Source organism: Musca autumnalis, unplaced genomic scaffold (assembly GCF_047663935.1).
Source record: "Musca autumnalis isolate F117 unplaced genomic scaffold, ASM4766393v1 scaffold_3, whole genome shotgun sequence".
Lineage (NCBI taxonomy): Eukaryota > Metazoa > Arthropoda > Insecta > Diptera > Muscidae > Musca > Musca autumnalis.
Window position 1 is genome coordinate 190,375,115 of NW_027411866.1, and position 26,813 is coordinate 190,401,927.

Here is a 26,813-nt window from a genome sequence, read left to right on the forward strand (position 1 = left end):
CATTCACAATTTGCTTCAGCTGTTTTAATGTAGTGTTCGAAAACGTATTTTATAGAATACAACATCCATTGTGAATGTAATATTTCTGCTTTGGCTAACAACACTATTGAGAATTTTTGTTTATAAATAGTGTTGCCAACTAAAAATTTAAATATAAACGACTATCCATAGTTTGCCAGCTCTACCCCACAGGACATTATTGGGGTGAAGTTATCATTGCTCCCACATTGCTCGTTCAGGAATAGAAGGCATCATGGAGGAAAGTGATCTGTTGACAAATATAACCATGATTATTACCAAGGACATACTTGTCGATGAGGCCAATAGTCAAAAGAAACCCAAACATTTTCTTTGGCATAGTAATCAGAATGTCGATGAAGATAAAATACGATTTTCATGAAGATGAGAATTCAGTTCTTTAGCGGTGGTGGTAATACAACCAAAAAGAAAGAGGAGGATAATAAAACAACAACAAATCCAAGTAACAGTGAAGGCCATATACTGAGGAACAGATTAACCGCAAGGAAGCAGAAAAAGTTCTATGATCCACAGCAGATGACGGGAAGTGAAAAAAGCACAGAAACCCGAACCAGAAAAATGCCTAGAGAATTAAACTTGTTATTTGATAGTTAAGTGAATTCTGCTGGCCGTTTTACGTCATCTTATGATTGTATTATAGTTCTGCTGCGAGCCACCGTGGCTAACAACACTATTGTGAATTTTTGTTTATAAATAATGTTGCCAACTAAAAATATAAATATATCGATAGTTTGCCAGTTCTACCCCACAGGACATTATTGGATTATTGGGGTGAAGTTATCATTACTTCCACATTGCTCACATTGCCCGTTCAGGAATAGAAGTCATCATGGAGGAAAGTGCTCTGTTGACAAATATAACCATGATTATTACCAAGGACATACTTGTCGATGAGGCCAATAGTCAAAAGAAACCCAAACATTTTCTTTGGCATAGTAATCAGAATGTCGATGAAGATAAAATGCGATTTCCATTATTGGCATCAATGGACGATGAAGATGAGGATTTTTGTGCAAAGCAACAATTTTTTAGCGGTGTAGGTAATACAACTAAAAACAAAGAGGAGGATAATAAAACAACAACAAATCCAAGTACCAGTGGAAGTCATATACTGAGGAACAGATTAACAGCCGCAAGGAAGCAGAATAAGTTCTACGATCCACAGCAGAGGACGGGAAGTGAAACATGTACAGAAACCCGAACCAGAAAAAAACCTAGAGAATTAAACTTGCTCAACAAATTTGAGAATGTTGAATTTGAAGGATATTTGCACATGAGTAAAATGAGTTTTTTGGTATAAACTACTGAATTTCTTATTGGAACATTGATGATATATGTACAAGTCCACTCTTTTTTTTTTTTGCAGAAAACTTTTCAATTTATCAAACATTTGCTGCAACAATCCACATTTCCAGCCGGTGTGCCGGCGCAAACAGTGTTCTCTTTGGCCCTATGGAAGCTAACAACAGATGAACATTTTGAGGAAATATCGCGGCGGTTTCACATACCACAGCCGGACTGTGAGCTAATAGTAAGTCAATTTTGGCACATCATTTCGGATAAATATGAATCCTACATCAAGTGGCCCAATTCCCACCTGTTCCAACAGCTGCAACTGCAGGGCTTTCAAAAACATCCACAGCTAAAAATATTTCCAAACCTCTTTGGCATTTTAGCCATAAAACGTTTGGATATATTTCTCGCCTCAGAAGATGCTGAAATTTCGATTATTTTACAAATCGTATGTAACGTTGATCAAAAAGTAATCGATTGCTTTGTGGAATTGGAACAGGAATATAGCTTCGATGAAACACCAATGGGACAAATATTGGCATTAAATGAAAATACCATGCCCAAGGGATGTTATTTAATTGGTGACAAAACGTTTCCGCTAAAACCGTATCTTATGAAACCCATTAGCAATCCATGTTTTCGTAAAGAACAGGAATTTAATCGTCTACTGGAGCCAGCACTACGTCTGGGTCAGGATACTTTGGATATTATGGCTAAACGTTTTAATGCCCTATATGCATTGGAGGCTCGTGATCTGGCGGAGGTTCGTAAAATTCTGGAAACTGTATGTGCTCTTCATAACCTTAGTGTAGCCATTGAAGATGATTATGTTGAGCGGAAACGGGAAGTTGTTAAATTCAATTGGGCCACTGACACAAATAGTAATGTCACTGCTGTGGCTGTGGGCAGTGAACAGAATGTCCAGGGGTTGCAGCGTCGCAATGATCTCGTCGATAGAATTGTAAGTAATTAATAAGGACATTTGGAATTTTTACCAAAGAATAAAAAATAAGTTACGTAAATATTACTTGTGTTAGTTGTAATGTATGGATACGTGAAAGAAATTTTTATTTGGTTTGGCCTTGTTCCCTTCGGCTTTTTGGTCACGGCCAAGGCACATTTATATAATGCGGCCCATACACTATGGGCATGCAGGACAGCTAGCGATGAACCCTTGTGTACGTGTGTGATTGAGTATGTGTGGCATCCGTTTAATCCATTTTTCAGATATGATAAATTTTCCTCCAAAAACTCGATTTAAAGTTCAAGCATGATACAATAAGAAGGTAGCATTATCAGCCCAGCTGATGGTAACATAATGTGTAAATTGCATTGAATTTATGTCAAATTTTGACATCTTATGTTACCAAAAACGGCAGTTGCTGCTACTTTCTTATTGTATCACGAGTTCAAGTCACAAATGTTGTCGTGTTGAAAACCCATCGATAAAATCCGCACAAGTCTATTAGAAGTATAGTCCAGTTGATAGTTTCACTATAGGTAGGGCTTTGTGTGCTAACAGCAACACGATACAGATTCTTTTGAATGGAAAGCGAAACTTCTATTGTCAAATTATTATCCACTCATCCTCATCTAAATTGCATTTCATTTCGTCTCCTTACCTTTTTCAGCAACTTACTATTTTCTACGTTTTCCTCCCATAATTTCCTTCAAAACTTCCTCTTGTTGGGATATATTTGCGTTTTTCGACCTTATCATGATATTGTTTACGTTGTTCTTCTTCAGTTTCTTTTTGAAGCAAGGATGACATTTTTAAAACCACTACTGCCAAACTTTTTTCCACCAATAGAAGTGTCAACTCGACAGGCAATGCTTTATTAATGAAATTATGAGATTGGAAACATATCAAAGTGAGATAATTATGGCTTACCACATTTCCTAACCATCCTCCAACAAGAGAGCCCACTATGTGATGTTATAATCGCAGTTTCGTGTAATTTGTAAAGAAGTTTATTATTGATTATTAGGAAAATGAAAGTTGTTGGTGCCTAGAATTGATGCTGGGTTAGTTTAGCAGCATAGATTATCACTGTGGTCACCTATAATTCAGCAGCTATCGATTTGCTGTCACCCTATTCAAATAATGGGACGAAAATCGGGTTGCAATGGTTACCATGTCCGCCTTACACACAGAAGACACCGACAAAACATCCATCCTCACGCCTGACCACTTCCTTGAGATCTTGGAGGAAACGGTTTTGTTATTAATTGTTAATGGAAATAATTATAAAAATGATTTGTTATTGTATGAATGTAGGGATTGCAGAATCGACATACTTGACAGTTTAATTTAAAATAATCCATATATTCAATAAAATTAATAGCTTTACGCGGCATACATCAGTCCTTACTCGCCCCATGATAGTTTAAGCTAAAACCAATGCCGAAAATGTAAAGAAATTTAAAAAGTTCTGATTCAAATTTTCAAAATTGAAATCCCTATTTGTTTCAAATTGAATATATGACAATTTTCAAATTGAAGTTTAGTCTGACAAACCCCCCCAAAAGGTAAGAACATCAAAAAAGGAGGAAAAGGAAAAAACAAATAGTCCGGTCAAAATAGACATTGAAATAGCAAAAATTCCCACAAAGCTGAATTTTGGTGGAGAGCTAGGGTTTGTCATTAGAAGCAACGTCCTAAAAGTCCCCATCGATCCCATGTGTGCAAAAAAAATTATTCGGGGTCAAAGGTCAAATTTTAAGGGTTTTTAGGTTTTCGGACTTATTTTTTGAAAACGGTTGATCTAATCAAAAAGTGTCTAAAGTAAATATTGTAGACAGAGAAATTTTCTACAAGTTTGGCTTTTATATTTTTTCCCTAGAATGAACCATTTTTGAGATATAGCTGTTCTAAAAAACACATGATTTTTATGCACTTATAAGGGAAATATGCACATATTCAGACGAACCGGCTAAAATAAGCGAAATAATCGGGTCTGTCCCCCCAAAAAATATATATTTTCTTGAAGAACGAAATTATAGCTATCTTCTAAAAAAAACTCCAACAAAATCGGAGCGTGCTTAGTAGAGTTATTCAATATTAGAGTCATTTTATGCAAAAATAGCCCATTTAACCCACACGTGTAATCGAAAGACCAACGGGAACGACCCCAACGAAAACTCTCCGATTTTTTTTCAAGTTTTGTCCGAAGGTAGGGTTTGTTGCGCTGATTACGGAAATGTATAATTTTCAACGGTTGCGGATCCGGTTCGCCGGTTATTAGACCCGAAAGGCCAAATTTAAAAACCGGGTTAGACCCGGTTCTACTGAACCGATTACTGCAAAGTGGATATAGTTTGAAAGCTTACGGAAGTATCTAACACATAGTGTCGTTACTTTAACCGGTTCGCCTCATAATGTATTTACGCGGCTAATTTTTTATTTGACCTTTAGATCGAGATATCTCGAAAATGGTAAGTAGTTTTTAAGAATCATAAAGGCCAATCTTGTAGACAATTATTGAATCTACAACTTTTACTTTAGCGGGCTTTTGCTAAGTATTACCGTTTTTGAGAAAAATTAAAAAAACTGAATAATGCCTCCAAAAATGACCTTTGACCTCGAATAACTTGTTTTGCACACATGGGATCGATGGGGACTTTTAGGACGTTGCTTCTAATGGCCAACCCTAGCACTCCACCAAAATTCAGCTTTGTGGGAATTTTTGCTATTTCCCCCTTATACGCATGTCTATTTTGACCGGACTAAAAAATAAACCGCCAAAACATGGAAATTGTGAAATTTATATTTCAAAAAGGTGTGGAACAATTTGGGTAAGTAGAGTGTGAATTAAAAACAAATAGTGATTAGTGAAATGAATTAATTTGTGTATTTTCTTCTTAAGATATCCAAAAATGTTTTGGTTTTGCGGAATATCGACATTGTATCTGTTGCAACAATTTATTGCTTTAGCAGTTAAATGTGTTTGGTGTATTATTAAAATATTGGATACAATTATTTGGCACGACTTCCGCAATACCAATTCGTGGATATTCAAGATAGAAAAATCATTTGGATTTCATAAGAAATGTGTCATCCTATCAATTTTTATTGTATTTCTTATTTATGTTATACATATATTAGTAATAATATTTTTCATATATTTTGTCATATTGTATATCAAAATTCTTTGGTATTTATTTTGGAATTATTTATTATTATTCCGTTAATACCATAATATTATATATTGTTTTGTTTTTTGTTGTTGTATGAATTTGAGAAATAAAAAAAGAATTTGACAAAACTAAAACAAATATTTTTATTTTCCAGACTTTTCCTTAAAATGCAAATGGAATGCCAATGGATATCTGAAGGCTAACGTGAAAGGGAAGTACTCCTGAATTAGGCCACTATATTCTTTGAGGGAATTGGAGTCAAGATAAAATCAAGTTTTTATAATTCTGTACTTCAATATATGTAAATGATGTATATGTTGCAATAAAATACAATACATTGTCTCTGGGCCAATATATATAGCGATAGATGTTCTCTGAACTCTTATATAGAACGATAGGAGCCTCTGAATCCATCTACAGAACGACGATGATCTCTGATCCCATTTATAGAAGGATACATGGCCTCTGAGTTCATCTGTAGAATGATAGATGGCCTCTGAACCCATACATACAATGATAAGTGACCTATGAGCCCAAGTGTAGAAATATAGATGACCTCTAATCTCATATATAGAATGATAGATGGCATCGAAGACCGTCTAAATTACCATAGATGGGCTCATAAGATATATCGTTCTCTAATTAACCCAGAGACCATCCATAGTTCATTGTATTAACCCTAGGCGATTATCATTCTATAGATGGGATTAGAGGTCATCTATCGTTCTATAGATGAACTCAGAGGCCATCTATCGTTCTAAGGATTGACTCAGAGGCCATCTATCGTTCTATAAAAGAAGTGAGAGACCATCTATCGTCCTATCGATGAACTGAGAGGCCGTCTATCGTTCTATAGATGTACTCTGATGCCATCTATCATTCTGCAGATGTACTCTGAGGCCATCTATCATTCTATAGATGGACTCAGAGGCCATCAGAAGTCATCATCGTTATATAGATGGATTCAGAGGCTCCTGTCGTTCTATATAAGGGCTCAGAGTAGATCTATCTTAATATATATAGGCCCAGAGGCAATGTATTGTATTTTATTGCAACATATCCATCATTTACATATATTGAAATACAGAATTATTAATACGTCATTTCATCTTGACTCCAATCCCCTTGAAGAATATAATGACTTAATTCAAGAATACCTCCCTTTCTAACAAATGGATTCAACAAGATCAAAATTTCCTACTATTTTGAATTGTGGTCACCCTGGTTTTCCGTTAACATTTCAATATATTGTTTAGTATTTATTGGCTGTATTATTGTGTCGTTTTTGCAGTGGGATCCTCTGAGCTTATCTGTGGAGCAATATATGGCCTCTGAGCCTATCTATAGAACAATAGATGGCACCTGAGTCCAACCATAGAACGTTAGATTCCCTCTAAGTCAATATGTAGAACGATAGATTCTCTCTAAGCCCATATATAGAACGATAGATGTCCTCTGAGTCCACCTATGGAACGATAAGAAGGCTTCAGAGTCCATCAATAGAACAATATATAGCATCTGAGTCCATCAATAGAACGATAGATGGCCTCTGAGTCCATCTATAGAATGATAGATGGCCTCAGAGTACATCTGCAGAATGATAGATGGCATCAGAGTACATCTATAGAATGATAGACGGCCTCTCAGTTCATCGATAGGACGATAGATGGTCTCTCACTTCTTTTATAGAACGATAGATGGCCTCTGAGTCAATCCTTAGATCGATAGATGGCCTCTCAGTCCATCTATAGAACGATAGATGACCTCTAATCCCATCTATAGAATGATAATCGCCTAGGGTTAATACAATGAACTATGGATGGTCTCTGGGTTAATTAGAGAACGATATATCTTATGAGCCCATCTATGGTAATTTAGACGGTCTTCGATGCCATCTATCATTCTATATATGAGATTAGAGGTCATCTATATTTCTACACATGGGCTCATAGGTCACTTATCATTGTATGTATGGGTTCAGAGGCCATCTATCATTCTACAGATGAACTCAGAGGCCATGTATCCTTCTATAAATGGGATCAGAGATCATCGTCGTTCTGTAGATGGATTCAGAGGCTCCTATCGTTCTATATAAGAGTTCAGAGAACATCTATCGCTATATATATTGGCCCAGAGACAATGTATTGTATTTTATTGCAACATATACATCATTTACATATATTGAAGTACAGAATTATAAAAACTTGATTTTATCTTGACTCCAATTCCCTCAAAGAATATAGTGGCCTAATTCAGGAGTACTTCCCTTTCACGTTAGCCTTCAGATATCCATTGGCATTCCATTTGCATTTTAAGGAAAAGTCTGGAAAATAAAAATATTTGTTTTAGTTTTGTCAAATTCTTTTTTTATTTCTCAAATTCATACAACAACAAAAAACAAAACAATATATAAGATTATGGTATTAACGGAATAATAATAAATAATTCCAAAATAAATACCAAAGAATTTTGATATACAATATGACAAAATATATGAAAAATATTATTACTAATATATGTATAACATAAATAAGAAATACAATAAAAATTGATAGGATGACACATTTCTTATGAAATCCAAATGATTTTTCTATCTTGAATATCCACGAATTGGTATTGCGGAAATCGTGCCAAATAATTGTATCCAATATTTTAATAATACACCAAACACATTTAACTGCTATAGCAATAAATTGTTGCAACAGATACAGTGTCGATATTCCGCAAAACCAAAACATTTTTGGATATCTTAAGAAGAAAATCCACAAATTAATTCATTTCACTAATCACTATTTTTTTTTTATTCACACTCTACTTACCCGAACTGTTCCACACCTTTTTGAAATATAAATTTCACAATTTCCATGTTTTGGCGGTTTATTTTTATTTTTTTTATTTTTTTCCTTTTCTTCCTTTTTTTGATGTTCTTACCTTTTGGGGGGGTTTGTCAGACTAAACTTCAATTTGAAAATTGTCATATTTTCAATTTGAAACAAATAGGGATTTCAATTTTGAAAATTTGAATCAGAACTTTTTTAAATTTCTTTGCATTTTCGGCATTGGTTTTAGCTTAAACTAGAGTGACAGCAAATCGATAGTTGCTGAGCTATAGGTGACCATAGTGGTAATCTATCGAATTACATATATGTGGCCACAGTGATAATCTATGCGGTTAAACTAACCCAGCATCAATTCTAGGCTGCTACAAGATCACCAACTTTCACCTATCCCTAATCTATATTAATAAAAGAGTAGAGTGACTGATTCACTGACTGACTGACTGATTGACTGATTGATTCATCAACGCCCAGACGAAACGGCTGAAGCTAGAATCCTGAAATTTTGGGTGTGGATCACTCTTGGTCCGAAGGGGTCAGATAAGGCTGGGTTTTTGGAAATTCGAACCGGAAGGGTACGAAAAGTACTAAAAGGTACTAAATATGGTACCATTTGTATTTGGCGAACCGGTAGAGCTAGAACTTTGAAATTTGTAATGAAGGTTACTGATGGAGTGTAGGAAAGATGCACTAAAGGGTTTTTAGAAATTCGAACTATAAGTGTACGAAAAGTACTAAAGTGTACTAAATTTGGTTCCAATTCGTACTTTGTGAACGAATAAAGGTTATAGGTTGAAATTTGGTGTGAGAATCAAGGTTAAAAGGTACAGTTGACATAAGGAGGTGGTTTAGGAAAAGTGTACACATGTGTACGAAAAGTACTAAATGGTACTAAATTTGGTACAATAATGATTTGTGCGAACGGATAGAGCTGGAATCCTGCATTTTTGAACTAAGGCTACTGTTGGAGAGTAAAATGGATGTAGTTTTAAAAAATCGTACTCATGGGTACGAAAAGTACTAAATAGTACTAAATTTGGTACAATTCGGATTTAGGTTGAACAGATAGAGCTGGAATCCTAAAATTTTGAATTAAGGCTACTGTTGGAGAGTAGAATGGACGTAGTTTTGAAAATTCTTACTTCTGGGTACGAAAAGTACTAAATGGTACTAAATTTGGTACAATTATGATTTGGGCGAACGGATAGAGCTGGAATCCTGAAATTTTGAACTAAGGCTACTGTTGGAGAGTAAAATGGATGTAGTTTTAAAAAATCGTACTCATGGGTACGAAAAGTACTAAATAGTACTAAATTTGGTACAATTGGATTTAGGTTGAACAGATAGAGCTGGAATCCTGAAATTTTGAATTAAGGCTACTGTTGGAGAGTAGAATGGACGTAGTTTTGAAAATTCGTACTTCTGGGTACGAAAAGTACTAAATGGTACTAATTTTGGTACAATTATGATTTGGGCGAACGGATAGAGCTGGAATCCTAAAATTTTGAACTAAGGCTACAGTTGGAGAGTAAAATGGATGTAGTTTTAAAAAATCGTACTCATGGGTACGAAAACTACTAAATGGTACTAAATTTGGTACAATTTGGATTTAGGTTGAACAGATAGAGCTGGAATCCTGAAATTTGTAATTAAGGCTACAGTTAGAGGCATGGTAGAACAAATACAAGGTAAAGTTAATACTACAACAAATACAACTCGAACAACAACCACAAAGGAATTTGTTTTTGTTTGTAACGTTACTGCCAGTTGTATTTGTAAACAAAACAAGGAAATGTCTATAAATTATTGGAATTTAAAAAACTAATAATTTTTCACATTTGGTTGAATATTTTGGAAAACATGAATGAAAATTCGTTACATTTTCAATTTTTATGTTTCCACATCATTCCACTAAATGCATAAATTCTCGCAGAAAGTAGAATTCTTGCAGAAAAGTTTGGGGTCGCTGGAAATTCATAGAAAAGGGAAAAGCTGTTTCAATGTTTTGTTTTAGAAATCAAAGAAGCACATGTTTATTAGGGCTTTATTTTTTTAAATTTTAACAAAATACCTCACATATTAACAAACGTTGTATCGCCTCTACAAGCGGTGATTTACTGCGCGGCTTGTCGTTCTAACTTGGAGGAGGTTACATATCATTGATATAAAGAAGTCTTTCTGGGAAATGGTTTTTTCCGAATGATATATTTTTTTTCTCAAAAAATATATGTCCCTAATGTACATCGAAATAGAAATAAATGTATAAAATGTCATATGAAATTTGACACTAACGTTACAACCCAGTTCAGTCAGCTGTGTATTGCTGCTACCTTTTCTTATTCTACCATGAGTTAGAGGGTAGAATGGAAGTAGTTTGATAATTCGTACTTATGGGTACGAAGATTACTAAATTTGGTACAATTACGATTTGGGCGAACGGATAGAGCTGGTATCCTGAAATTTGAATTAAGGCTGCTGTTAGAGAGTAGAATGGAAGTAGTTTTGAAAATTCGTACTTATGGGTACGGCAAGTACTAAATTTTGTACAATTTGTATTTAGGTTGAACGGATAGACCTGGAATCCTAAAATTTTGAATTAGGGCTACAGTTGGAGGGTAGAATGGAAGTTGTTTTGAAAATTCGTACTTATGGGTACGAAGAGTACTAAATGGTACTAAATTTGGAACAATTACGATTTGGGCGAACGGATGGAGTTGGAATCCTGAAATTTTGAACTAAGGCTACTGTTGGAGAGTAGAACGGAAGTAGTTTTGAAAATTCGTACTTATTCGTACGAAAAGTACTAAATGGTACTAAATTTGGTATAATTACGATTTGAGCGAACGGATAGAGCTGGAATCCTGAAATTTGGGTTAAGGCTGCTGTTAGAGAGTAGAATGGAAGGAGTTTTGAAAATTCGTACTTATGAGTATGACAAGTAGTCCATATTTACATTAGGCAATTTTCCTTGAAGCAATTGTCAGTTTGTCGGTGAGAGAGGGTGTTGAGAGGCAAAGGGTTACCATATGCCTCACCTCTCTCACCTTCAAACTGACAATTGCCAAAAGGAAAATTGCCTAATATAAATATGGACTTACTAAATGGTACTACATTTTGTACAATTTGGATTTAGGTTGAGCGGATAGAGCTGGAATCCGGAAATTTTGAATTAAGGCTGCAGTTGGAGGGTAGAATGGAAGTAGTTTTGAAAATTCGTACTTATGGGTACGAGAAGTACTAAATGATACTAAAATTGGTACAATTATAATTTAGGCGAACGGATAGAGCTGGGATCCTGAAACTTGAATTAGAGAGTAGAAGGGAAGCAGTTTTGAAAATTCGTACTTATGGGTACGCAAAGTACTAAATGGTACTAAATTTGGTACAATTACAATTTGGGCGAACGGATAGAGCTGGAATCCTGAAATTTGAGTTAAGGTTGCTGTTAGAGAGTAGAATGGAAGTAGTTTTGAAAATTCGTACTTATGAGTACGACAAGTAGTCCACATTTACATTAGGCAATTTTCTTTGAAGCAATTGTCAGTTTGTCGGTGAGAGAGGGTGTTGAGAGGCAAAGGATTACCATATGCCTCACCTCTCTCACCTTCAAACTGACAATTGCCGAAAGGAAAATTGCCTAATATAAATATGGACTTACTAAATGGTACTACATTTTGGATTTAGGTTGAGCGGATAGAGCTGGAGTCCGGAAATTTTGAATTAAGGCTGCAGTTGGAGGGTAGAATGGAAGTAGTTTTGAAAATTCGTACTTATGGGTACGAGAAGTACTAAATGGTACTAAATTTGGTACAATTACGATTTGGGTGAACGGATGGAGCTGGAGAGTAGAACGGAAGTAGTTTTGAAAATTCGTACTTATGGGTACGAAAAGTACTAAATGATACTAAAATTGGTACAATTATAATTTAGGCGAACTGATAGAGCTGGAATCCTGAAATTTGTATTAAGGCTGATGTTAGAGAGTAGAATGGAAGTAGTTTTGAAAATTCGTACTTATGGGTACTAAATGGTACTAAATTTGGTAGAATTACGATTTGGGCGAACGGATAGAGCTGGAATCCTGAAATTTTGAATTAAGATTGATGTTGTAGTATGGAGACAATTTGGAAATTCGTTCTTATGGGTTACGAAAAGTAATAAATTTCGTACAATTAAGATTTGGGTCAGCGGATAGAGCTGAATTTCTGAAATTTGGAATAAAATTTGCTGCTGGAGTATAAGACTGGCTACTGTTGGATTGTAGAATGGAAGTTGTTTTGAAAATTTGTACTTAAGTTTACGAAAAGTACTAAGTGGAACTAAATTTGGATTTAGGGTGAACGGATAGAGCCCTGAAATTTCGAATTAACATTGATGTTAGAGTATGGGATTGAGATAATTTGGAAATTCGTACTTCGTAGGCTACATTTGGAGTGTAAAATGGAAGTAGTTTTGAAAATTCGTATTTATGAGTACAAAAAGTACAAAATTTGGATTTGGGTGAACGAACAGAGCTGGAATAATGACATTTAAAATTAAGCTTGCTGTTGGGGTGTAAGATGGAGTTAGTTTTGGAAATTCGTACTTAGGGATACGAAAAGCAATAAATTTGGTATAATTTGGATTTGGGTGAACGGATAGACCTAGAATCCTGAAATGTGTTATTGAGATTTCTGTTGGAGTGTATGATTGTGGTAGTTTTGGAAATTCGTACTTATGGGAACGAAAAGTACTAAATTTGGTACAATTGGGATTTGGAATCTGGAAACCTTGAAATTAGAATTGAGATTACTGTTGGAGTATAGGATTAAGGTAGTTTTGGAAATTCGTACTTATGGGTACGAAAATTACTAAATTTGGTACAGGTGAATTTGGTAAGACTACGGTTGGAGTATAGGATTGAGACATGGAGGTAGTTTTTGAAATTCGTACTTATGGGCACGAATCCTGTTATTGGAATTAAGATTTCACCAGTAATTAATTAATTATACCAGTGAAGGATTGAGGCAGTTTTGGAAAATCGTACTATTGGGTGTAGGGACAGTGCTGGAATCGGTATTTTTTGGATTTAGAGTATTGCTGTGCAATGTTGGTCTCGCTGTTAATTTTCAGTGCTCGGCATTTCCATATTATATATTGTTTATATGTTTTTTATATCCTTTCCGCATACGAAGTAGCGGGCACTTTGCTAGTCTATATATATAAAAGAGCAGTGAGGAGAGGTCTTCACTGACTGACTGACTGATTCATCACCGCCCAGACGAAACCGCTGAAGCTAGAAAGTTGAAATTTTGGGTGTAGGTTGCTGTTGGTGTGTAGGGGTGAGATAAGGCTGGGTTTTTGGAAATTCGACCCAGAAGTGTACGAAAAGTACTAAAAGGTACTAAATATAGTACCCTTTGTATTAGGGAAACGGTAAGAGCTAGAAGTCTGAAATTTGGAATGAGGGTAACTAATAGAGATCTAGAAAGATGTACCAAAGGGTTTTTGGAAAATCGACCTCTAAGTGTGCAAAAAGTACTAAATTTAGTACCAATTGTATATTTTGAACGGATTTAGCTAGAAACTTGGAATTTGGTGTGGATATGAAGTTTGGGAAGTGGTGTTTATAAAAGGAAATGGTTTGTGAAATTCGTACTCATTTGTACGAAAAGTACTAAATGGTACTAAATTTAGTACAATTTAGATTTGGGTGAAAGGATAGAGCTGGAAACCTGAAATTTGAAATTAAGAATTCTGACGGAGTATAGGACTGAGATATAGGAGTAGTTTTTGAAATTCGTACCTATGTGTACGAAAAGTACTAAATGGTACTAAATTTAGTACATCATGGATTTGGGTGAACGGATAGAGCATGAAACCTGAAATTTGGAATTAAGAATTCTGACGGAGTATAGGGTTGAGATATGAGGGTAGTTTTCGAAATTCGTACTTATGTGTACGACAAGTTCTAAATGGTACTAAATTTTGTACAACTTGGATATGGGTGAACGGATAGAGCTGGAAACTTGAAATATTTAATTAAGATAACTGTTGAAGTGTACGATTGATATATGGGGTGCTTTTAGTACTTATGTTTACGAAATGTACTAAATGGTACTAAATTTGGTACAAGTTGCATTTGGGTGAACGGATAGAGCTAGAGACCTGAAATTTTGAATTAAGATTACTGACGGAGTATAGGATTTCGATATGGGATAGTTTTCGAAATTCGTACTTATGGTTACGGAAAGTACTAAATGGTACTAAGTTTGGTACAATTTGGATTCGGGTGAACATATAGAGCTGGAATCGTAAAGTTTGGAATTAAGATTACTTATGGAGTGTAGGATCGATGTAGTTATGGAAATTCGTAGTTATGGGTACGGAAAGTACTAAATGGTACTAGATTTGGTACCATGGTACTAAATTTTTTACAATTAAAATTTGGATGAACGGATACAGCTGGAATCCTAAATTGTTTAGTTAAGGTTAGTGTTGGAGGAAGTTTTCGAAATTCGTTCTTATGGCTATGAAAAGTACTAAATTTGGTACGATGTGGAGTTGGGTGAACGGATAGCGCTGCAATCCAGATATTTGAAATTAAGATTGCTGTTGGAGTGTAGGTTTGAGGTGGTTTTGGAAATTCGTACTTATGGGTACGGAAAGTACTAAATATGGTTTAATTTGGATTTGGGTGAACGGGGAGAGCTGGAATCCTGAAATTTGGAATTTAGATTACTCTTGGAGTGTAGGACTGAGATAGTTTTGGAAGTTCGTACTTATTGTTACGAAAAGTACTAAATTTGCTACATTTTAGATTTGGGTGAACGGATAGATCCTGAAATTGGGAATTACTGTTAGGGATAGTTATTGAAATTTGTGCTTTCATGCGAAAAGTGTTATTGGTATTATGAATAGAGATGGAATTCGGAAATTTGGCATTATAGCCGCTGTTGGTGTGAGATATAAATGTGGTTGTGGAAAATTTGGAATAGTGATTACTGTTGGAGTATAGTATTGTGGTAGTTTTGGAAACTCGTACTTAAGTGTACGAAAAGTACTAAACTGTTCTAAATTTGTTACAATTTGGATTTGGGTGAACGGATAGAGCTGCATACCTAAAGTTTGAAATTACGATTACTGTTGTGAGTAGGATTGAGTTATGGAAATAGCTTTGGAAAGTTGTACTTATGTGTACGAAAAGTATTAAATGGTAATAAATTTGGTACAATTTGGATTCGGGTGAACGGATAGAGCTGGGAACCTACAATTTGTAATAATAATTACTGTTGGAGTACAGGATTGAGGTAGTTTTTGAAAGTACTAAACGGTACTAAATTTGGTACGATTTCGGTGAATGGATAAAGCTGGACACCTGATATTTGGAATAATGATTACTGTTGAAGTGTATGATTGAGATATGTAGTTATTTTTAGAAATTCCTACTTAACAGGTACTAAATTTGGTACTATTTGGATTTGATTGAACGGATAGAGATGGAATTCTAAATGTTGGAAATAAGATTATTGTTGGAGTATAGGATTGAGGTAGTTTGGAAATTCGTACTTATTGCGTACAAAAAGTACTAAGTTGTACTTAAGTTGTTACAATTTGGTTTTGGTCAACGGATGGAGCAGGGATCCTGAAGTTTAGAACTAATATTACTGTTAAAGTTTATGACTGCGCTTATGAGATCGCTTTGGAAAAACGGACTTATGTGTCTTATGTGTACGGAAAGTACTAAATGGTACTATATTTGGCACAATTTGGATTTGGGTAAACAGATAGAGTTGGAAACCTGAAATTTGGAATTAAGATTACTGTAGAAGTGTAGGTTTGAGATATGTAAAACTACTAAAGTGGAATGGATAGAGCCTGAATCGTGAAATTTGGAATTATGATTACTATTGCGTGGAGGATTGAGACAGATATCGGAAATTCGTTCTTATGTGTACAAAATACTTTTTGTAGTACACATAAGTACGAATTTTCAAATGGTACTAAATTTGGTACCATTTGGGAATGGGTACAATATGGTACAATTTGGAGTGGAGGATTGAGATAGTTATTGAAATTCGAACTATCGTACAAAAAGTATTAAATGATATACGAATAACGGTGGAATTCTGAAATTTGGTATTATAGTCGCTGTTGGTGTGTAGGGTTGAGATAAGTGAACGAAGATTACGAAACGCCACAAAATTTGGTTAAAATTGTTCAGATGAAGCTGTAAATTAGTATCGCGGTTGGGACATAATTTTGGATATCGCGATGTTATTTTTGAAACGTTTACCTATTATAAGTACTGAATTTGGTTGTTTGTTGGTGTTCAGATAAGGAGTTTTTGAAATGCATACAAATTTTGAAATTAGGTATGGAGGTCGCTAAGGACTGAAATATTGGAAATACAAAATAGTACCAAAATAGATGCTGGAATTTTATAGTTAGTGTGAGGGTTAAGGAGAAGTTGTCAGGTTCACTGTTAGAGGTGGTAGTAAAATAAGTGTACTGGAGGTATTTAATAGTACTTAATATTGAAGCACTGGTATTGAGAATGTCTATAAAAATCCGCCTTTAACATGTATGGAATGTTTCTGCATGTAATACCATGGAGTTTTAAAATTGTATCGAATAGTGTGCTAATGCTTTCATGTTAACGCGAAGGTGGTTTCTAAATATTGCACTGAAATCAAACAGTTAAACGGATCTTTTGAACAAAATTGTTTCTTTTTTATTCTGAACGTTTAGTCCCAATTTACATTAGGCGAGTTTACTTGCGGCAATTGTCATTTTGTAGGAGAGAGAGGTGAGGCATATGGTAACCCTTTGCCTCTCAGCACCCTCTCTCACCTACAAACTGACAATTGCCGCAAGTAAACTCGCCTAATGTAAATTGGGACATAAGAAAGTACATTTGAAAAAGCAGATCTATGCGACTATTGTTTTACAAGAAGTTTTTTATCCCCTGCGAAACTTACGTTCAAAAACTTACCCTTTACTCATCGAAAGAAATGCTTAAAACCGATTAACACCAACAAACAGCAGGCATGCCGTAATCATTTAATAATGATCAACTTGCTATGAACTCCTATGAACATCACTTTGAATGTGTTTTATTGTCTATAAAACTACAAGGCATTTTACCGCCAGGACCATTTCTTAATGGAATAGAAAGGAGTGTAAAGAAAAAATTGGCTGCTCCTATCACATCATACAGGCCGTTTTTACAATCACCCTGCCCTCCCTTAACAAATTGTAGTTAATAAAATATTTGCACCAATGTGCTGTGATGTGATGAAGAAGGAGGTTTATTCTAAATTATAAAAATTATACCACAGTAGTTATTTACTTGTCAAACATTCAATGTACGTCATATTCAAAGATTAAATCATAATTATAACTTATTTTTAAGATATTAATATTTTTATAATTATCATCATGGAGCAGTTCAATCTGCAATTTAATTGTAATCGGCCATTGGGCTTAAAATTGCATTATATAAAATAAATAAATAATAATTCAACTGTCAAAATGCTACCGAATGAAAATACTACGTCAAATACCTTTCTGCAAGAAAGGGTGCTTCTGTAGAACCTTTTTGCTTCTATTGTTCCTTTCTAAAAGAATGGGGGCTTCTATAGTCCTTTTCTGAAGGAAGTGGTGCTTACATAATCCCTTCCAGAAGAAAATAGTCTGAAACGAAGTGGATCTATCCTTTTGTGTATCGTTGGTATTTTTTTTTTTCTTTTTATTTCATTTTATTTCTCTTTAAACCAGTCTGCGGTAAGAAAAAACTTAGTTAAAGCTTCCACTGTACCACTTTCCGGCAGTAAAACGATATGGGAAGCATGATATTGCAAGGGATCTCCTGGATAGATAAGAAAGTCAGCACCAGCATCACCACAAGTGACATATTTCCTCCGTGACCATTAATCACGAAAGATCAAGTACTTGAGACAGGATATAGAGGCTCGGAAATTCACTCTGTGGACATCTAAACGGAAAGAGGTATTTTATTGGAAAAAATATGAAGGATATTCATTGGACTTACCATGTGTTTCAGGGTGTGCACAGGGTATTTCAAGCAAAGCATTTTTTCTTTCAAATTTGAGACCTGGACGAATTTTCGCAAGAATTTCCTGGGGATCCAATTTAATGTCTATAAAAAGAAGGAGAAAAAGAAAAGATTTTACTAAAATATCTTCTAGCCTGTGGTGGATAAAAAATGTTTATGGATATTTTTTTTTTGGATCATCGGAACAAAGAAGCGTGGAATTTTAACTGCAATCTATTGATCTTTTCTGAAAGAAAGAGTGCTTCTAATGATCCTTTTTCATAGAAAGGTTGCTTCTAATGACCCTTTGTCATAGAAAGGTAGCTTCTAATGATCCTTTCTGGAGGAAGGGCGCTTCTAAAGACACTTTCAGAAAGAAAAAGTGCTTCTAAAGACACTTTCGGAAAGAAAAAGTGCTTTTTAAGACCCTTTCGAAAAGAAATGGTGCTTGTAAAGACCTTATCTGACGGAAATGGTGCTTCTAAAAAACGTTTCTGAAAGATAGGGTCGATCTAAAGACCCTACCTGAAATAAAAGGTGCTTCTAAAGATCCTTTCTAAAATAAAAGGTGCTTCTAAAGACTCACTTTGAAAGAAAGGGCACTTCTAAAGACCCTGAAAGAAAGATTGCTTCTAAAGAACTTCCTTGAAGCAAAGGTCGCTTCTAGATACCCTTTTTGAAACAAAGGGTGCTTGTACAGACTCTTTCTGAAAGAAAGGTGTCTTCTAAAGACCATTTCAAAAAGAAAATATGCCTCTAAAGATAATTTCTTAAAGGAAAGGAGCTTCTAAATGCCCTTTCTTCCTTCATTTCTGAAATTAGAATTGGAGGCAGAATTTGATTACTGATAATAATAGCTCTTATAATAACAACAACCTTGTCATCTAAAATAAGATCGGTAAGGTCCCTGTTTGTTACTGAATACGCCATTCTCACTTCTTCTTCACTGCACAGACATTTTATTCTGCAACTAAATGACAAGTTCTTGTCGTCTTGAGATTGGCATCAAAAAGTCCATAACTCTACTGTCTAAATAATTCGCTCGTCCGGTCATTGAAATAGGCAGCATTCTGGTCATGGAAGCGCTTAATGATATTGCCAACAACTTATTTGTGATCGATTTGAACAGATTCCATTCAATTAGTTTTAAAAATCTTTAGCAAGGAACGACGATGTGATTACTATTACCAAGTCAGGTGTAGAGACTCATTTCTGGTCAGTCATGCAACTTAAAAAAAATCTCTTAATATGGACGTGTTGAAAACCTAACCCATGACCATCGATAAAAACAGTACAAGTCTGCCATAAGTATAGTCCAGCTTCACTCGAATCATGTTGATAGCTTCACTGGAGGTAGGCCTTGCTGTGCTAACACCAAACAGATTCTTTTGAATAGAAAACCAAACTTCTATGTTCCAATTATTATCCAAGTATCTTCAAATAAATTTAATTTCATTTCGTCTCTTACCTTTTTCTGCAACTTCCTGTTCCAATAGTTTCTTACGCTTTATGCCATACTTTTATCAATATTTTCCTTAAATTGTTTTAGTTTGTCATCTTTCAAAGCTTTCTCCTGTTGTGATAGACGTTTTTCCAACGCTTCCTGATACTATTTACGTTCATCTTCACTATCATTCCTAAGCAAGAAGGTGGGTTTTGAAACCACTACTGCCAAACCTTTTTCCAACAATAAACGTCTCTGCCATAGAGTTAAGTCGGCAGGCATTGCTTTATTAATGAGATGATTAGATTACTACGGCTTACTACATTCATTCGCTGACCATCCTCTGTTCGAACATTTTCTAATAAGAGAGCCCACTATGTGATGTCCTCTTCGCAGATTCATGTAATCTGTAAAGAAGTTTATTGTTGATTATTAGGCAAATGTGAAAGTTGTGTTGATGTAGCAGCCTAGAATTGATGTTGGGTTAGTTTAGCTACATAGATTATCACTGTGGTCACCTATAATTCGATAGATTACCACTATGGTCACCTATAGCTCAGCAACTATCGATTTGCTATCACCCTATTCAAACAAGGGGACGAAAATCGGGGATTATGGTTCCCATGTCCGCCTTACACACAGAAGACACCAGCAATACATCCATCCTCGCGCCTGACCACCTTCTTCAGATCTTGGAAGAGATGGTTTTGTTATTAATTGTCAATGGAAATAATTATTAAAATGATTTGTTATTGTATGAATGTAGGGATTGCAGCATCGACATACTTGACAGTTTAATTGAAAATAATCCATATATTCAATAAAATTAATAGCTTTTACGCGGCATAAATCAGTCCTTACTAGCCTGATGATAGTTTAAGCTAAAACAAATGCCGAAAATGCAAAGAAATTTAAAAAGTTCTGATTCAAATTTTCAAAATTGGAATCCCTATTTGTTTCAAATTGAATATATGACAATTTTCAAATTGAAGTTTAGTCTGACAAACCCCCCCAAAAGGTAAGAACATCAAAAAAAGGAAGAAAAGGAAAAAATAAAAATAAACCGCCAAAACATGGAAATTGTGAAATTTATATTTCAAAAAGGTGTGGAACAATTTGGGTAAGTAGAGTGTGAATTAAAAACAAATAGTGATTAGTGAAATGAATTAATTTGTGGATTTTCTTCTTAAGATATCCAAAAATGTTTTGGTTTTGCGGAATATCGACATTGTATCTGTTAATTTATTGCCATAGCAGTTAAATGTGTTTGGTGTATTATTAAAATATTGGATACAATTATTTGGCACGATTTCCGCAATACCAATTCGTGGATATTCAAGATAGAAAAATCATTTGGATTTCATAAGAAATCTGTCATCCTATCAATTTTTATTGTATTTCTTATTTATGTTATACATATATTAGTAATAATATTTTTCATATATTTTGTCATATTGTATATCAAAATTCTTTGGTATTTATTTTGGAATTATTTATTATTATTCCGTTAATACCATAACCTTATATATTGTTTTGTTTTTTGTTGTTGTATGCATTTGAGAAATAAAAAAAGAATTTGACAAAACTAAAACAAATATTTTTCTTTTTATTTTCCAGACTTTTCATTCAAATGCAAATGGAATGCCAATGGCTATGTGGAGGCTAGCTTGAAATAAAAACTGAAAAAAAGGACATAACAATACAGTCAATAAATATTAACGGAAAACAGGGGTGAACACAATTCAAAATAGTAGGATGACTGCATACCGTATGAGAAGACATCTTTAGGAATTTGGATCTTGTTGAATCAATTTGTTGAGAAAGGGAGGCATTCCTTAATTAGGCCACTATATTCTTTGAAGGGATTGGAGTCAAGATGAAATCAAGTTTTTATAAATCTGTACTTCAATATATGTAAATGATGTATATGTTGCAATAAAATACAATACATTGCCTCTGGACCAACAAATATAGCGATAGATATTCTCTGAACTCTTATATAGAACGATAGGAGCCTCTGAATTCATCTACAGAACGACGATGATCTCTGATCCCATTTATAGAAGGATACATGGCCTCTGAGTTCATCTGTAGAATGATACATGGCCTCTGAACCCATACATTCAAGGATAAGTGACCTATGAGCCCATGTGTAGAAATATAGATGACCTCTAATCTCATATATAGAATGATAGATGGCCTCGAAGACCGTCTAAATTACAATAGATGGGCTCATAAGTTATATCGTTCTCTAATTTACCCAGAGACCATCTACAGTTCATTGTATTAACCCTAGGCGATTATCATTCTATAGATGGGATTAGAGGTCATCTATCGTTCTATAGATGGACTGAGAGGCCATCTATCTTTCTAAGGGTTGACTCAGAGGCCATCTATCGTTCTATAAAAGAAGTGAAAGACCATCTATCGTCCTATCGATGAACTGAGAGACCGTCTATCGTTCTATAGATGTACTCTGAGGCCATCTATCATTCTGCAGATGTACTCTGAGGCCATCTATCGTTCAATTGATGGACTCAGATGCCATATATCGTTCTATTGATGGACTCTGAAACAATCTTATCGTTCTATAGGTGAACTGAGAGACCATCTATCGTCCTATAGATGAACTGAGAGGCCATCTTTCGTTCTATAGATGTACTCTGAGGCCATCTATCATTCTGCAGATGGACTCAGAGGCCATCTATCGTTCAATTGATGGACTCAGATGCCATATATCGTTCTATTGATGGACTCTGAAGCCATCTTATCGTTCTATAGATGGACTCAGAGGCCATCTATCGTTCTATAAAAGAACTGAGAGACCAGTGAGCTCTGGTTCTGTAGAAGAACACGGATGCCCTCTATCGTCTATATATGGACTGAGAGGTCATATATCCTTCTATACATGGACTGAGATGCCATATATCGTTCTATAAATGGACTGAGAGATAAGATGGCTTCAGAGTCCATCGATAGAACGATATATGGCATCTGAGTCCATCAATTGAATGATAGATGGCCACAGAGTACATCTATAGAACAATAGACGACCTCTCAGTTCATCTATAGGACGATAGATGGTCTATCACTTCTTTTATAGAACGATAGATGGCCTCTGAGTCCAACATTAGAACGATAGATGGCCTCTCAGTCCATCTATAGAATGATAGATGACCTCTAATGCCATATATAGAATGATAATCGCCTGGGGTTAATACAATGAACTATTATAGATGATCTCTGGGTTAATTAGAGAACGATATATCTTATGAGCCCATCTATGGTAATTTAGACGGTCTTCGAGGCCATGTATCATTCTATATATGAGATTAGAGGTCATCTATATTTCTACACATGGGCTCATAGGTCACTTATCATTGTATGTATGGGTTCAGAGGCCATCTATCATTCTACAGATGAACTCAGAGGCCATGTATCCTTCTATAAATGGGATCAGAGATCATCGTCGTTCTATGGATGGATTCAGAGGCTCCTATCGTTCTATATAAGAGTTCAGAGAACATATATCGCTATATATATTGGCCCAGAGACAATGTATTGTATTTTATTGCAACATATACATCATTTACATTTATTGAAGTACAGATTTATAAAAACTTGATTTCATCTTGACTCCAATCCCCTCAAAGAATATAGTGGCCTAATTCAGGAATACCTCCCTTTCTCAACAAGGATTCAACAAGATCCAAATTCCTAAAGATGTCTTCTCCTCATACGGTATGCAGTCATCCTACTATTTTGAATTGTGTTCACCCTAGTTTTCCGTTAATATTTATTGACTGTATTGTTGTGTCCTTTTTTCAGTTTTTATTTCAAGTTAGCCTCCACATAGCCATTGGCATTCCATTTGCATTTGAATGAAAAGTCTGGAAAATAAAAAGAAAAATATTTGTTTTAGTTTTGTCAAATTCTTTTTTTTTTATTTCTCAAATTCATACAACAACAAAAAACAAAACAATATATAAGATTATGGTATTAACGGAATAATAATAAATAATTCCAAAATAAATACCAAAGAATTTTGATATACAATATGACAAAATATATGAAAAATATTATTACTAATATATGTATAACATAAATAAGAAATACAATAAAAATTGGTAGGATGACACATTTCTTATGAAATCCAAATGATTTTTCTATCTTGAATATCCACGAATTGGTATTGCGGAAATCGTGCCAAATAATTGTATCCAATATTTTAATAATACACCAAACACATTTAACTGCTATAGCAATAAATTGTTGCAACAGATACAATGTCGATATTCCGCAAAACCAAAACATTTTTGGATATCTTAAGAAGAAAATCCACAAAATCATTCATTTCACTAATCACTATTTGTTTTTAATTCACACTCTACTTACCCAAATTGTTCCACACCTTTTTGAAATATAAATTTCACAATTTCCATGTTTTGGCGGTTTATTTTTATTTTTTTCCTTTTCTTCCTTTTTTGATGTTCTTACCTTTTGGGGGGGCTTGTCAGACTAAACTTCAATTTGAAAATTGTCATATTTTCAATTTGAAAAAATAGGGATTTCAATTTTGAAAATCTGAATCAGAACTTTTTAAATTTCTTTGCATTTTCATCATTGGTTTTAGCTTAAACTATCATGGGGCGAGTAAGGACTGATTTATGCCGCGTAAAAGCTATTAATTTTATTGAATATATGGATTATTTTCAATTAAACTGTCAAGTATGTCGATGCTGCAATCCCTACATTCATTCAATAACCATGGTACAATTATACAGGTAGCATTATCAAGCCAGCTGATGGTAACATATGTCAATTGCATTGAATTGATGTCAAATTTTGACATCTTATGTTACCAACAATTGCCGATGCGGCTACCTGTGTATTTGTACCATGCATGGTACAAATCATGGCACAATTACCCAGGTTGTGGCATCGTAAAATTTTGAATATGTTATGTCAAAATTTTCTTTATGTTGTTGGGGAAATTACAACTAAAATAATTTTTTTATAAAGGGATTTGACTTTTCATATTCGATGGTGTGATACCACTACCACCATAGTATGGAGGGTATATTAAGTTTGTCATTCCGTTTGTAACACATCGAACCATGATACAATGATACAAGGTAACCTCACGCTCACAGCTCACAGAGTTGTATTCGCTTTGCCGTCCCTTCATTGACAAAATTACTTTGACAAACTTTGTATGTATATGTTAAAACATACATACATATGTCAGTTATATTTACATTTTCAATTTAATAACAAATTTAATTATTTCAAACTTTCGAATTTAAATATTTCATACAATTTGCAGTCGTTTATTCCTGTTCGTTCGTCCAGCTGGAGGAGCTGGAGCCTGGCCTGCGTTTGAACAAATACATCCGTAACAAAGAAAAACGTTTCGTTAGGAGCAACAGTTGAACACTGAAACACACCAAGTCCAAGTGCGTTTATTGCCTGATGTGCCTCCAACAATAGGAAAACGTTCAAAACATGTTCTTAAGGAGCCATCTCCCAATCAATTGCGTGCCATGCATTCTTTTAGACTTGTAAAAAAGCCTATTATACAATAGAACAGTTGAAGGGGTGACAGCTACATGGTAGGTGAAGAAAATTCAAAGTTAAAAGAAATCTGAAAAAGCACGTTCCAAATTGACAAGACGTAAAAGGCTTTCTGTTGATGATAAATTATTGGGTGACATAAGAACCAAAAGTAACAAATCTCCCGGTAGTCATGAAAATGCAATGAAAAACAATCCAATGATCGCATTTCGGAAAATGAGGAAGAACAAGTGTAGTGCGAATGTGCAACCTGTAGAACCACATCAGGAATTTATCTCGCAAGTAAATGTCAATAAGACAGTAAACAAGAAATGCCACTTATTAGTACGACATGTTTATCCGACGAAGAAAGTGGCTATTCGAAACCTATAACATCTTCATCCTCCAGACCTAAAGTCTTTGATTCGGACAAACCAGGTGCTGCTAAATATCTACTAACAACTCAACCCAGATCAACATCATCAAATACTCCTAAAGATGAATCAATATAAAAACGAAAATAACTAATACCACGAACCTTTATACCCACTGAAGAACGATATATACGAATTAGCTATCAATGAACCTGTCGTAGTAAATAACATTGAAATTACTGCTTTAGATGACATCATGTTATTGTATAAGAATGAGAAGACAAAGAAATGTATACTCCATACTTGAGATTTTCGTACTTGGCATGGTATGGAAGAGGAACCTACCCTTTGGAATAACACTATTGATATCATCTATTTGGATACTATCTATCTGTTTGGTCTTCATTGCCTGAGGAATTTGGCTTGGACTGAGGAGAGTCGTAGTAAAGCTTTAGCTACAATAGGCGATAAACAATTTAATGCTGTGCTCCTTAAACATCCATGGGAAATGTGTCATATTTGGTAAGTTTGAAAAGTTATTTTTATTTTCATTTTATTTTAATTCTTCTTCCTATATTTTTTCTTTCTTTTCATACGTCCAAGTGGCTGGGTAAAGGACTCTCGACCAAAATTCTCCCAGTTATGAAAATATGTGTACCCCAAAAAGTATCTATCAGCACAGTACCAGTAGTAAAGATGTAATGATAACTGCAAAAGCAACCGAAAATGGTATCAATATGAAAAAATACAACGATTTACTACATGGATTTACCAACATCTCGTTTTTTAATTCTTTTTAATTATTTCTTTAATACGTAAAATAAAAAATAGTTGTAAGTTTCTTGTTCTGTTTTGTATAGGAATGAAATTTAATGTTAAAAATGCAAATAAACATTATTTTATTTTTTATATGGAGATGTATTCTTTGAGACTTCTCAACTTGTAATTTAATGGGGGCCTGTAACAGTCTGTTTGAATAATTTTAATTTTTGCATTTTTCCACTACGGTTTGGAGTGCTTGAGTGGTATTGAAAAGGGCTGAGCTCGCCGGATTGGGGGAGGTTCTTTCCAAACCAGTAATGCTAAACTGTTCAAAGAGA

The 26,813-nt window shown here is 34.7% G+C and overlaps 1 protein-coding gene, 1 long non-coding RNA gene and 1 pseudogene across 5 annotated transcripts; 1 reads left to right on the forward strand and 2 right to left on the reverse strand.

Annotated features, from left to right (window-relative positions):
* Positions 1 to 19: 19 nt before the first annotated feature.
* Positions 20 to 3,861, reverse strand: LOC141398613 (uncharacterized). 2 transcript variants are annotated; one of them, XR_012411678.1, is made up of 4 exons: positions 3,631 to 3,861; positions 3,224 to 3,535; positions 2,972 to 3,165; positions 20 to 268 (listed from the first exon to the last, which is right to left on the reverse strand). It is a non-coding gene; the product is annotated as an uncharacterized lncRNA (long non-coding RNA). The 2 variants fall into 2 exon arrangements; XR_012411677.1 differs by having other exon boundaries at positions 3,224 to 3,861.
* On the forward strand, positions 710 to 26,628 carry LOC141398611 (uncharacterized). 3 transcript variants are annotated; one of them, XR_012411676.1, is made up of 4 exons: positions 710 to 1,333; positions 1,406 to 2,293; positions 25,113 to 26,235; positions 26,317 to 26,628. XR_012411676.1 is itself a non-coding variant. In XM_073976035.1 (3 exons), exons 1-3 carry the CDS (start codon positions 869 to 871, stop codon positions 21,455 to 21,457), a joined length of 1,407 nt encoding a protein of 468 aa, XP_073832136.1. In that variant the 5' UTR covers positions 710 to 868; the 3' UTR covers positions 21,458 to 21,550. The 3 variants fall into 3 exon arrangements, 2 of the variants coding, with proteins under 2 accessions (XP_073832136.1, XP_073832137.1); XM_073976035.1 differs by lacking the exons at positions 25,113 to 26,235; positions 26,317 to 26,628 and adding an exon at positions 21,404 to 21,550; XM_073976036.1 differs by lacking the exons at positions 25,113 to 26,235; positions 26,317 to 26,628 and adding an exon at positions 5,624 to 5,828.
* LOC141396752 (uncharacterized) lies at positions 18,047 to 20,450 on the reverse strand (annotated as a pseudogene).
* Positions 26,629 to 26,813: the final 185 nt, after the last annotated feature.

Bases quoted from the DNA above. Each gene is read 5' to 3' on its own strand.
- LOC141398611 (XM_073976035.1), top strand. From the start codon at position 869: ATGGAGGAAAGTGCTCTGTTGACAAATATAACCATGATTATTACCAAG. The intron at 1,334-1,405 runs GTATAAACTACT...TTTTTTTTGCAG, and splicing joins TGAGTAAAATGAGTTTTTTG to AAAACTTTTCAATTTATCAA. The intron at 2,294-21,403 runs GTAAGTAATTAA...TTTATTTTCCAG, and splicing joins ATGATCTCGTCGATAGAATT to ACTTTTCATTCAAATGCAAA.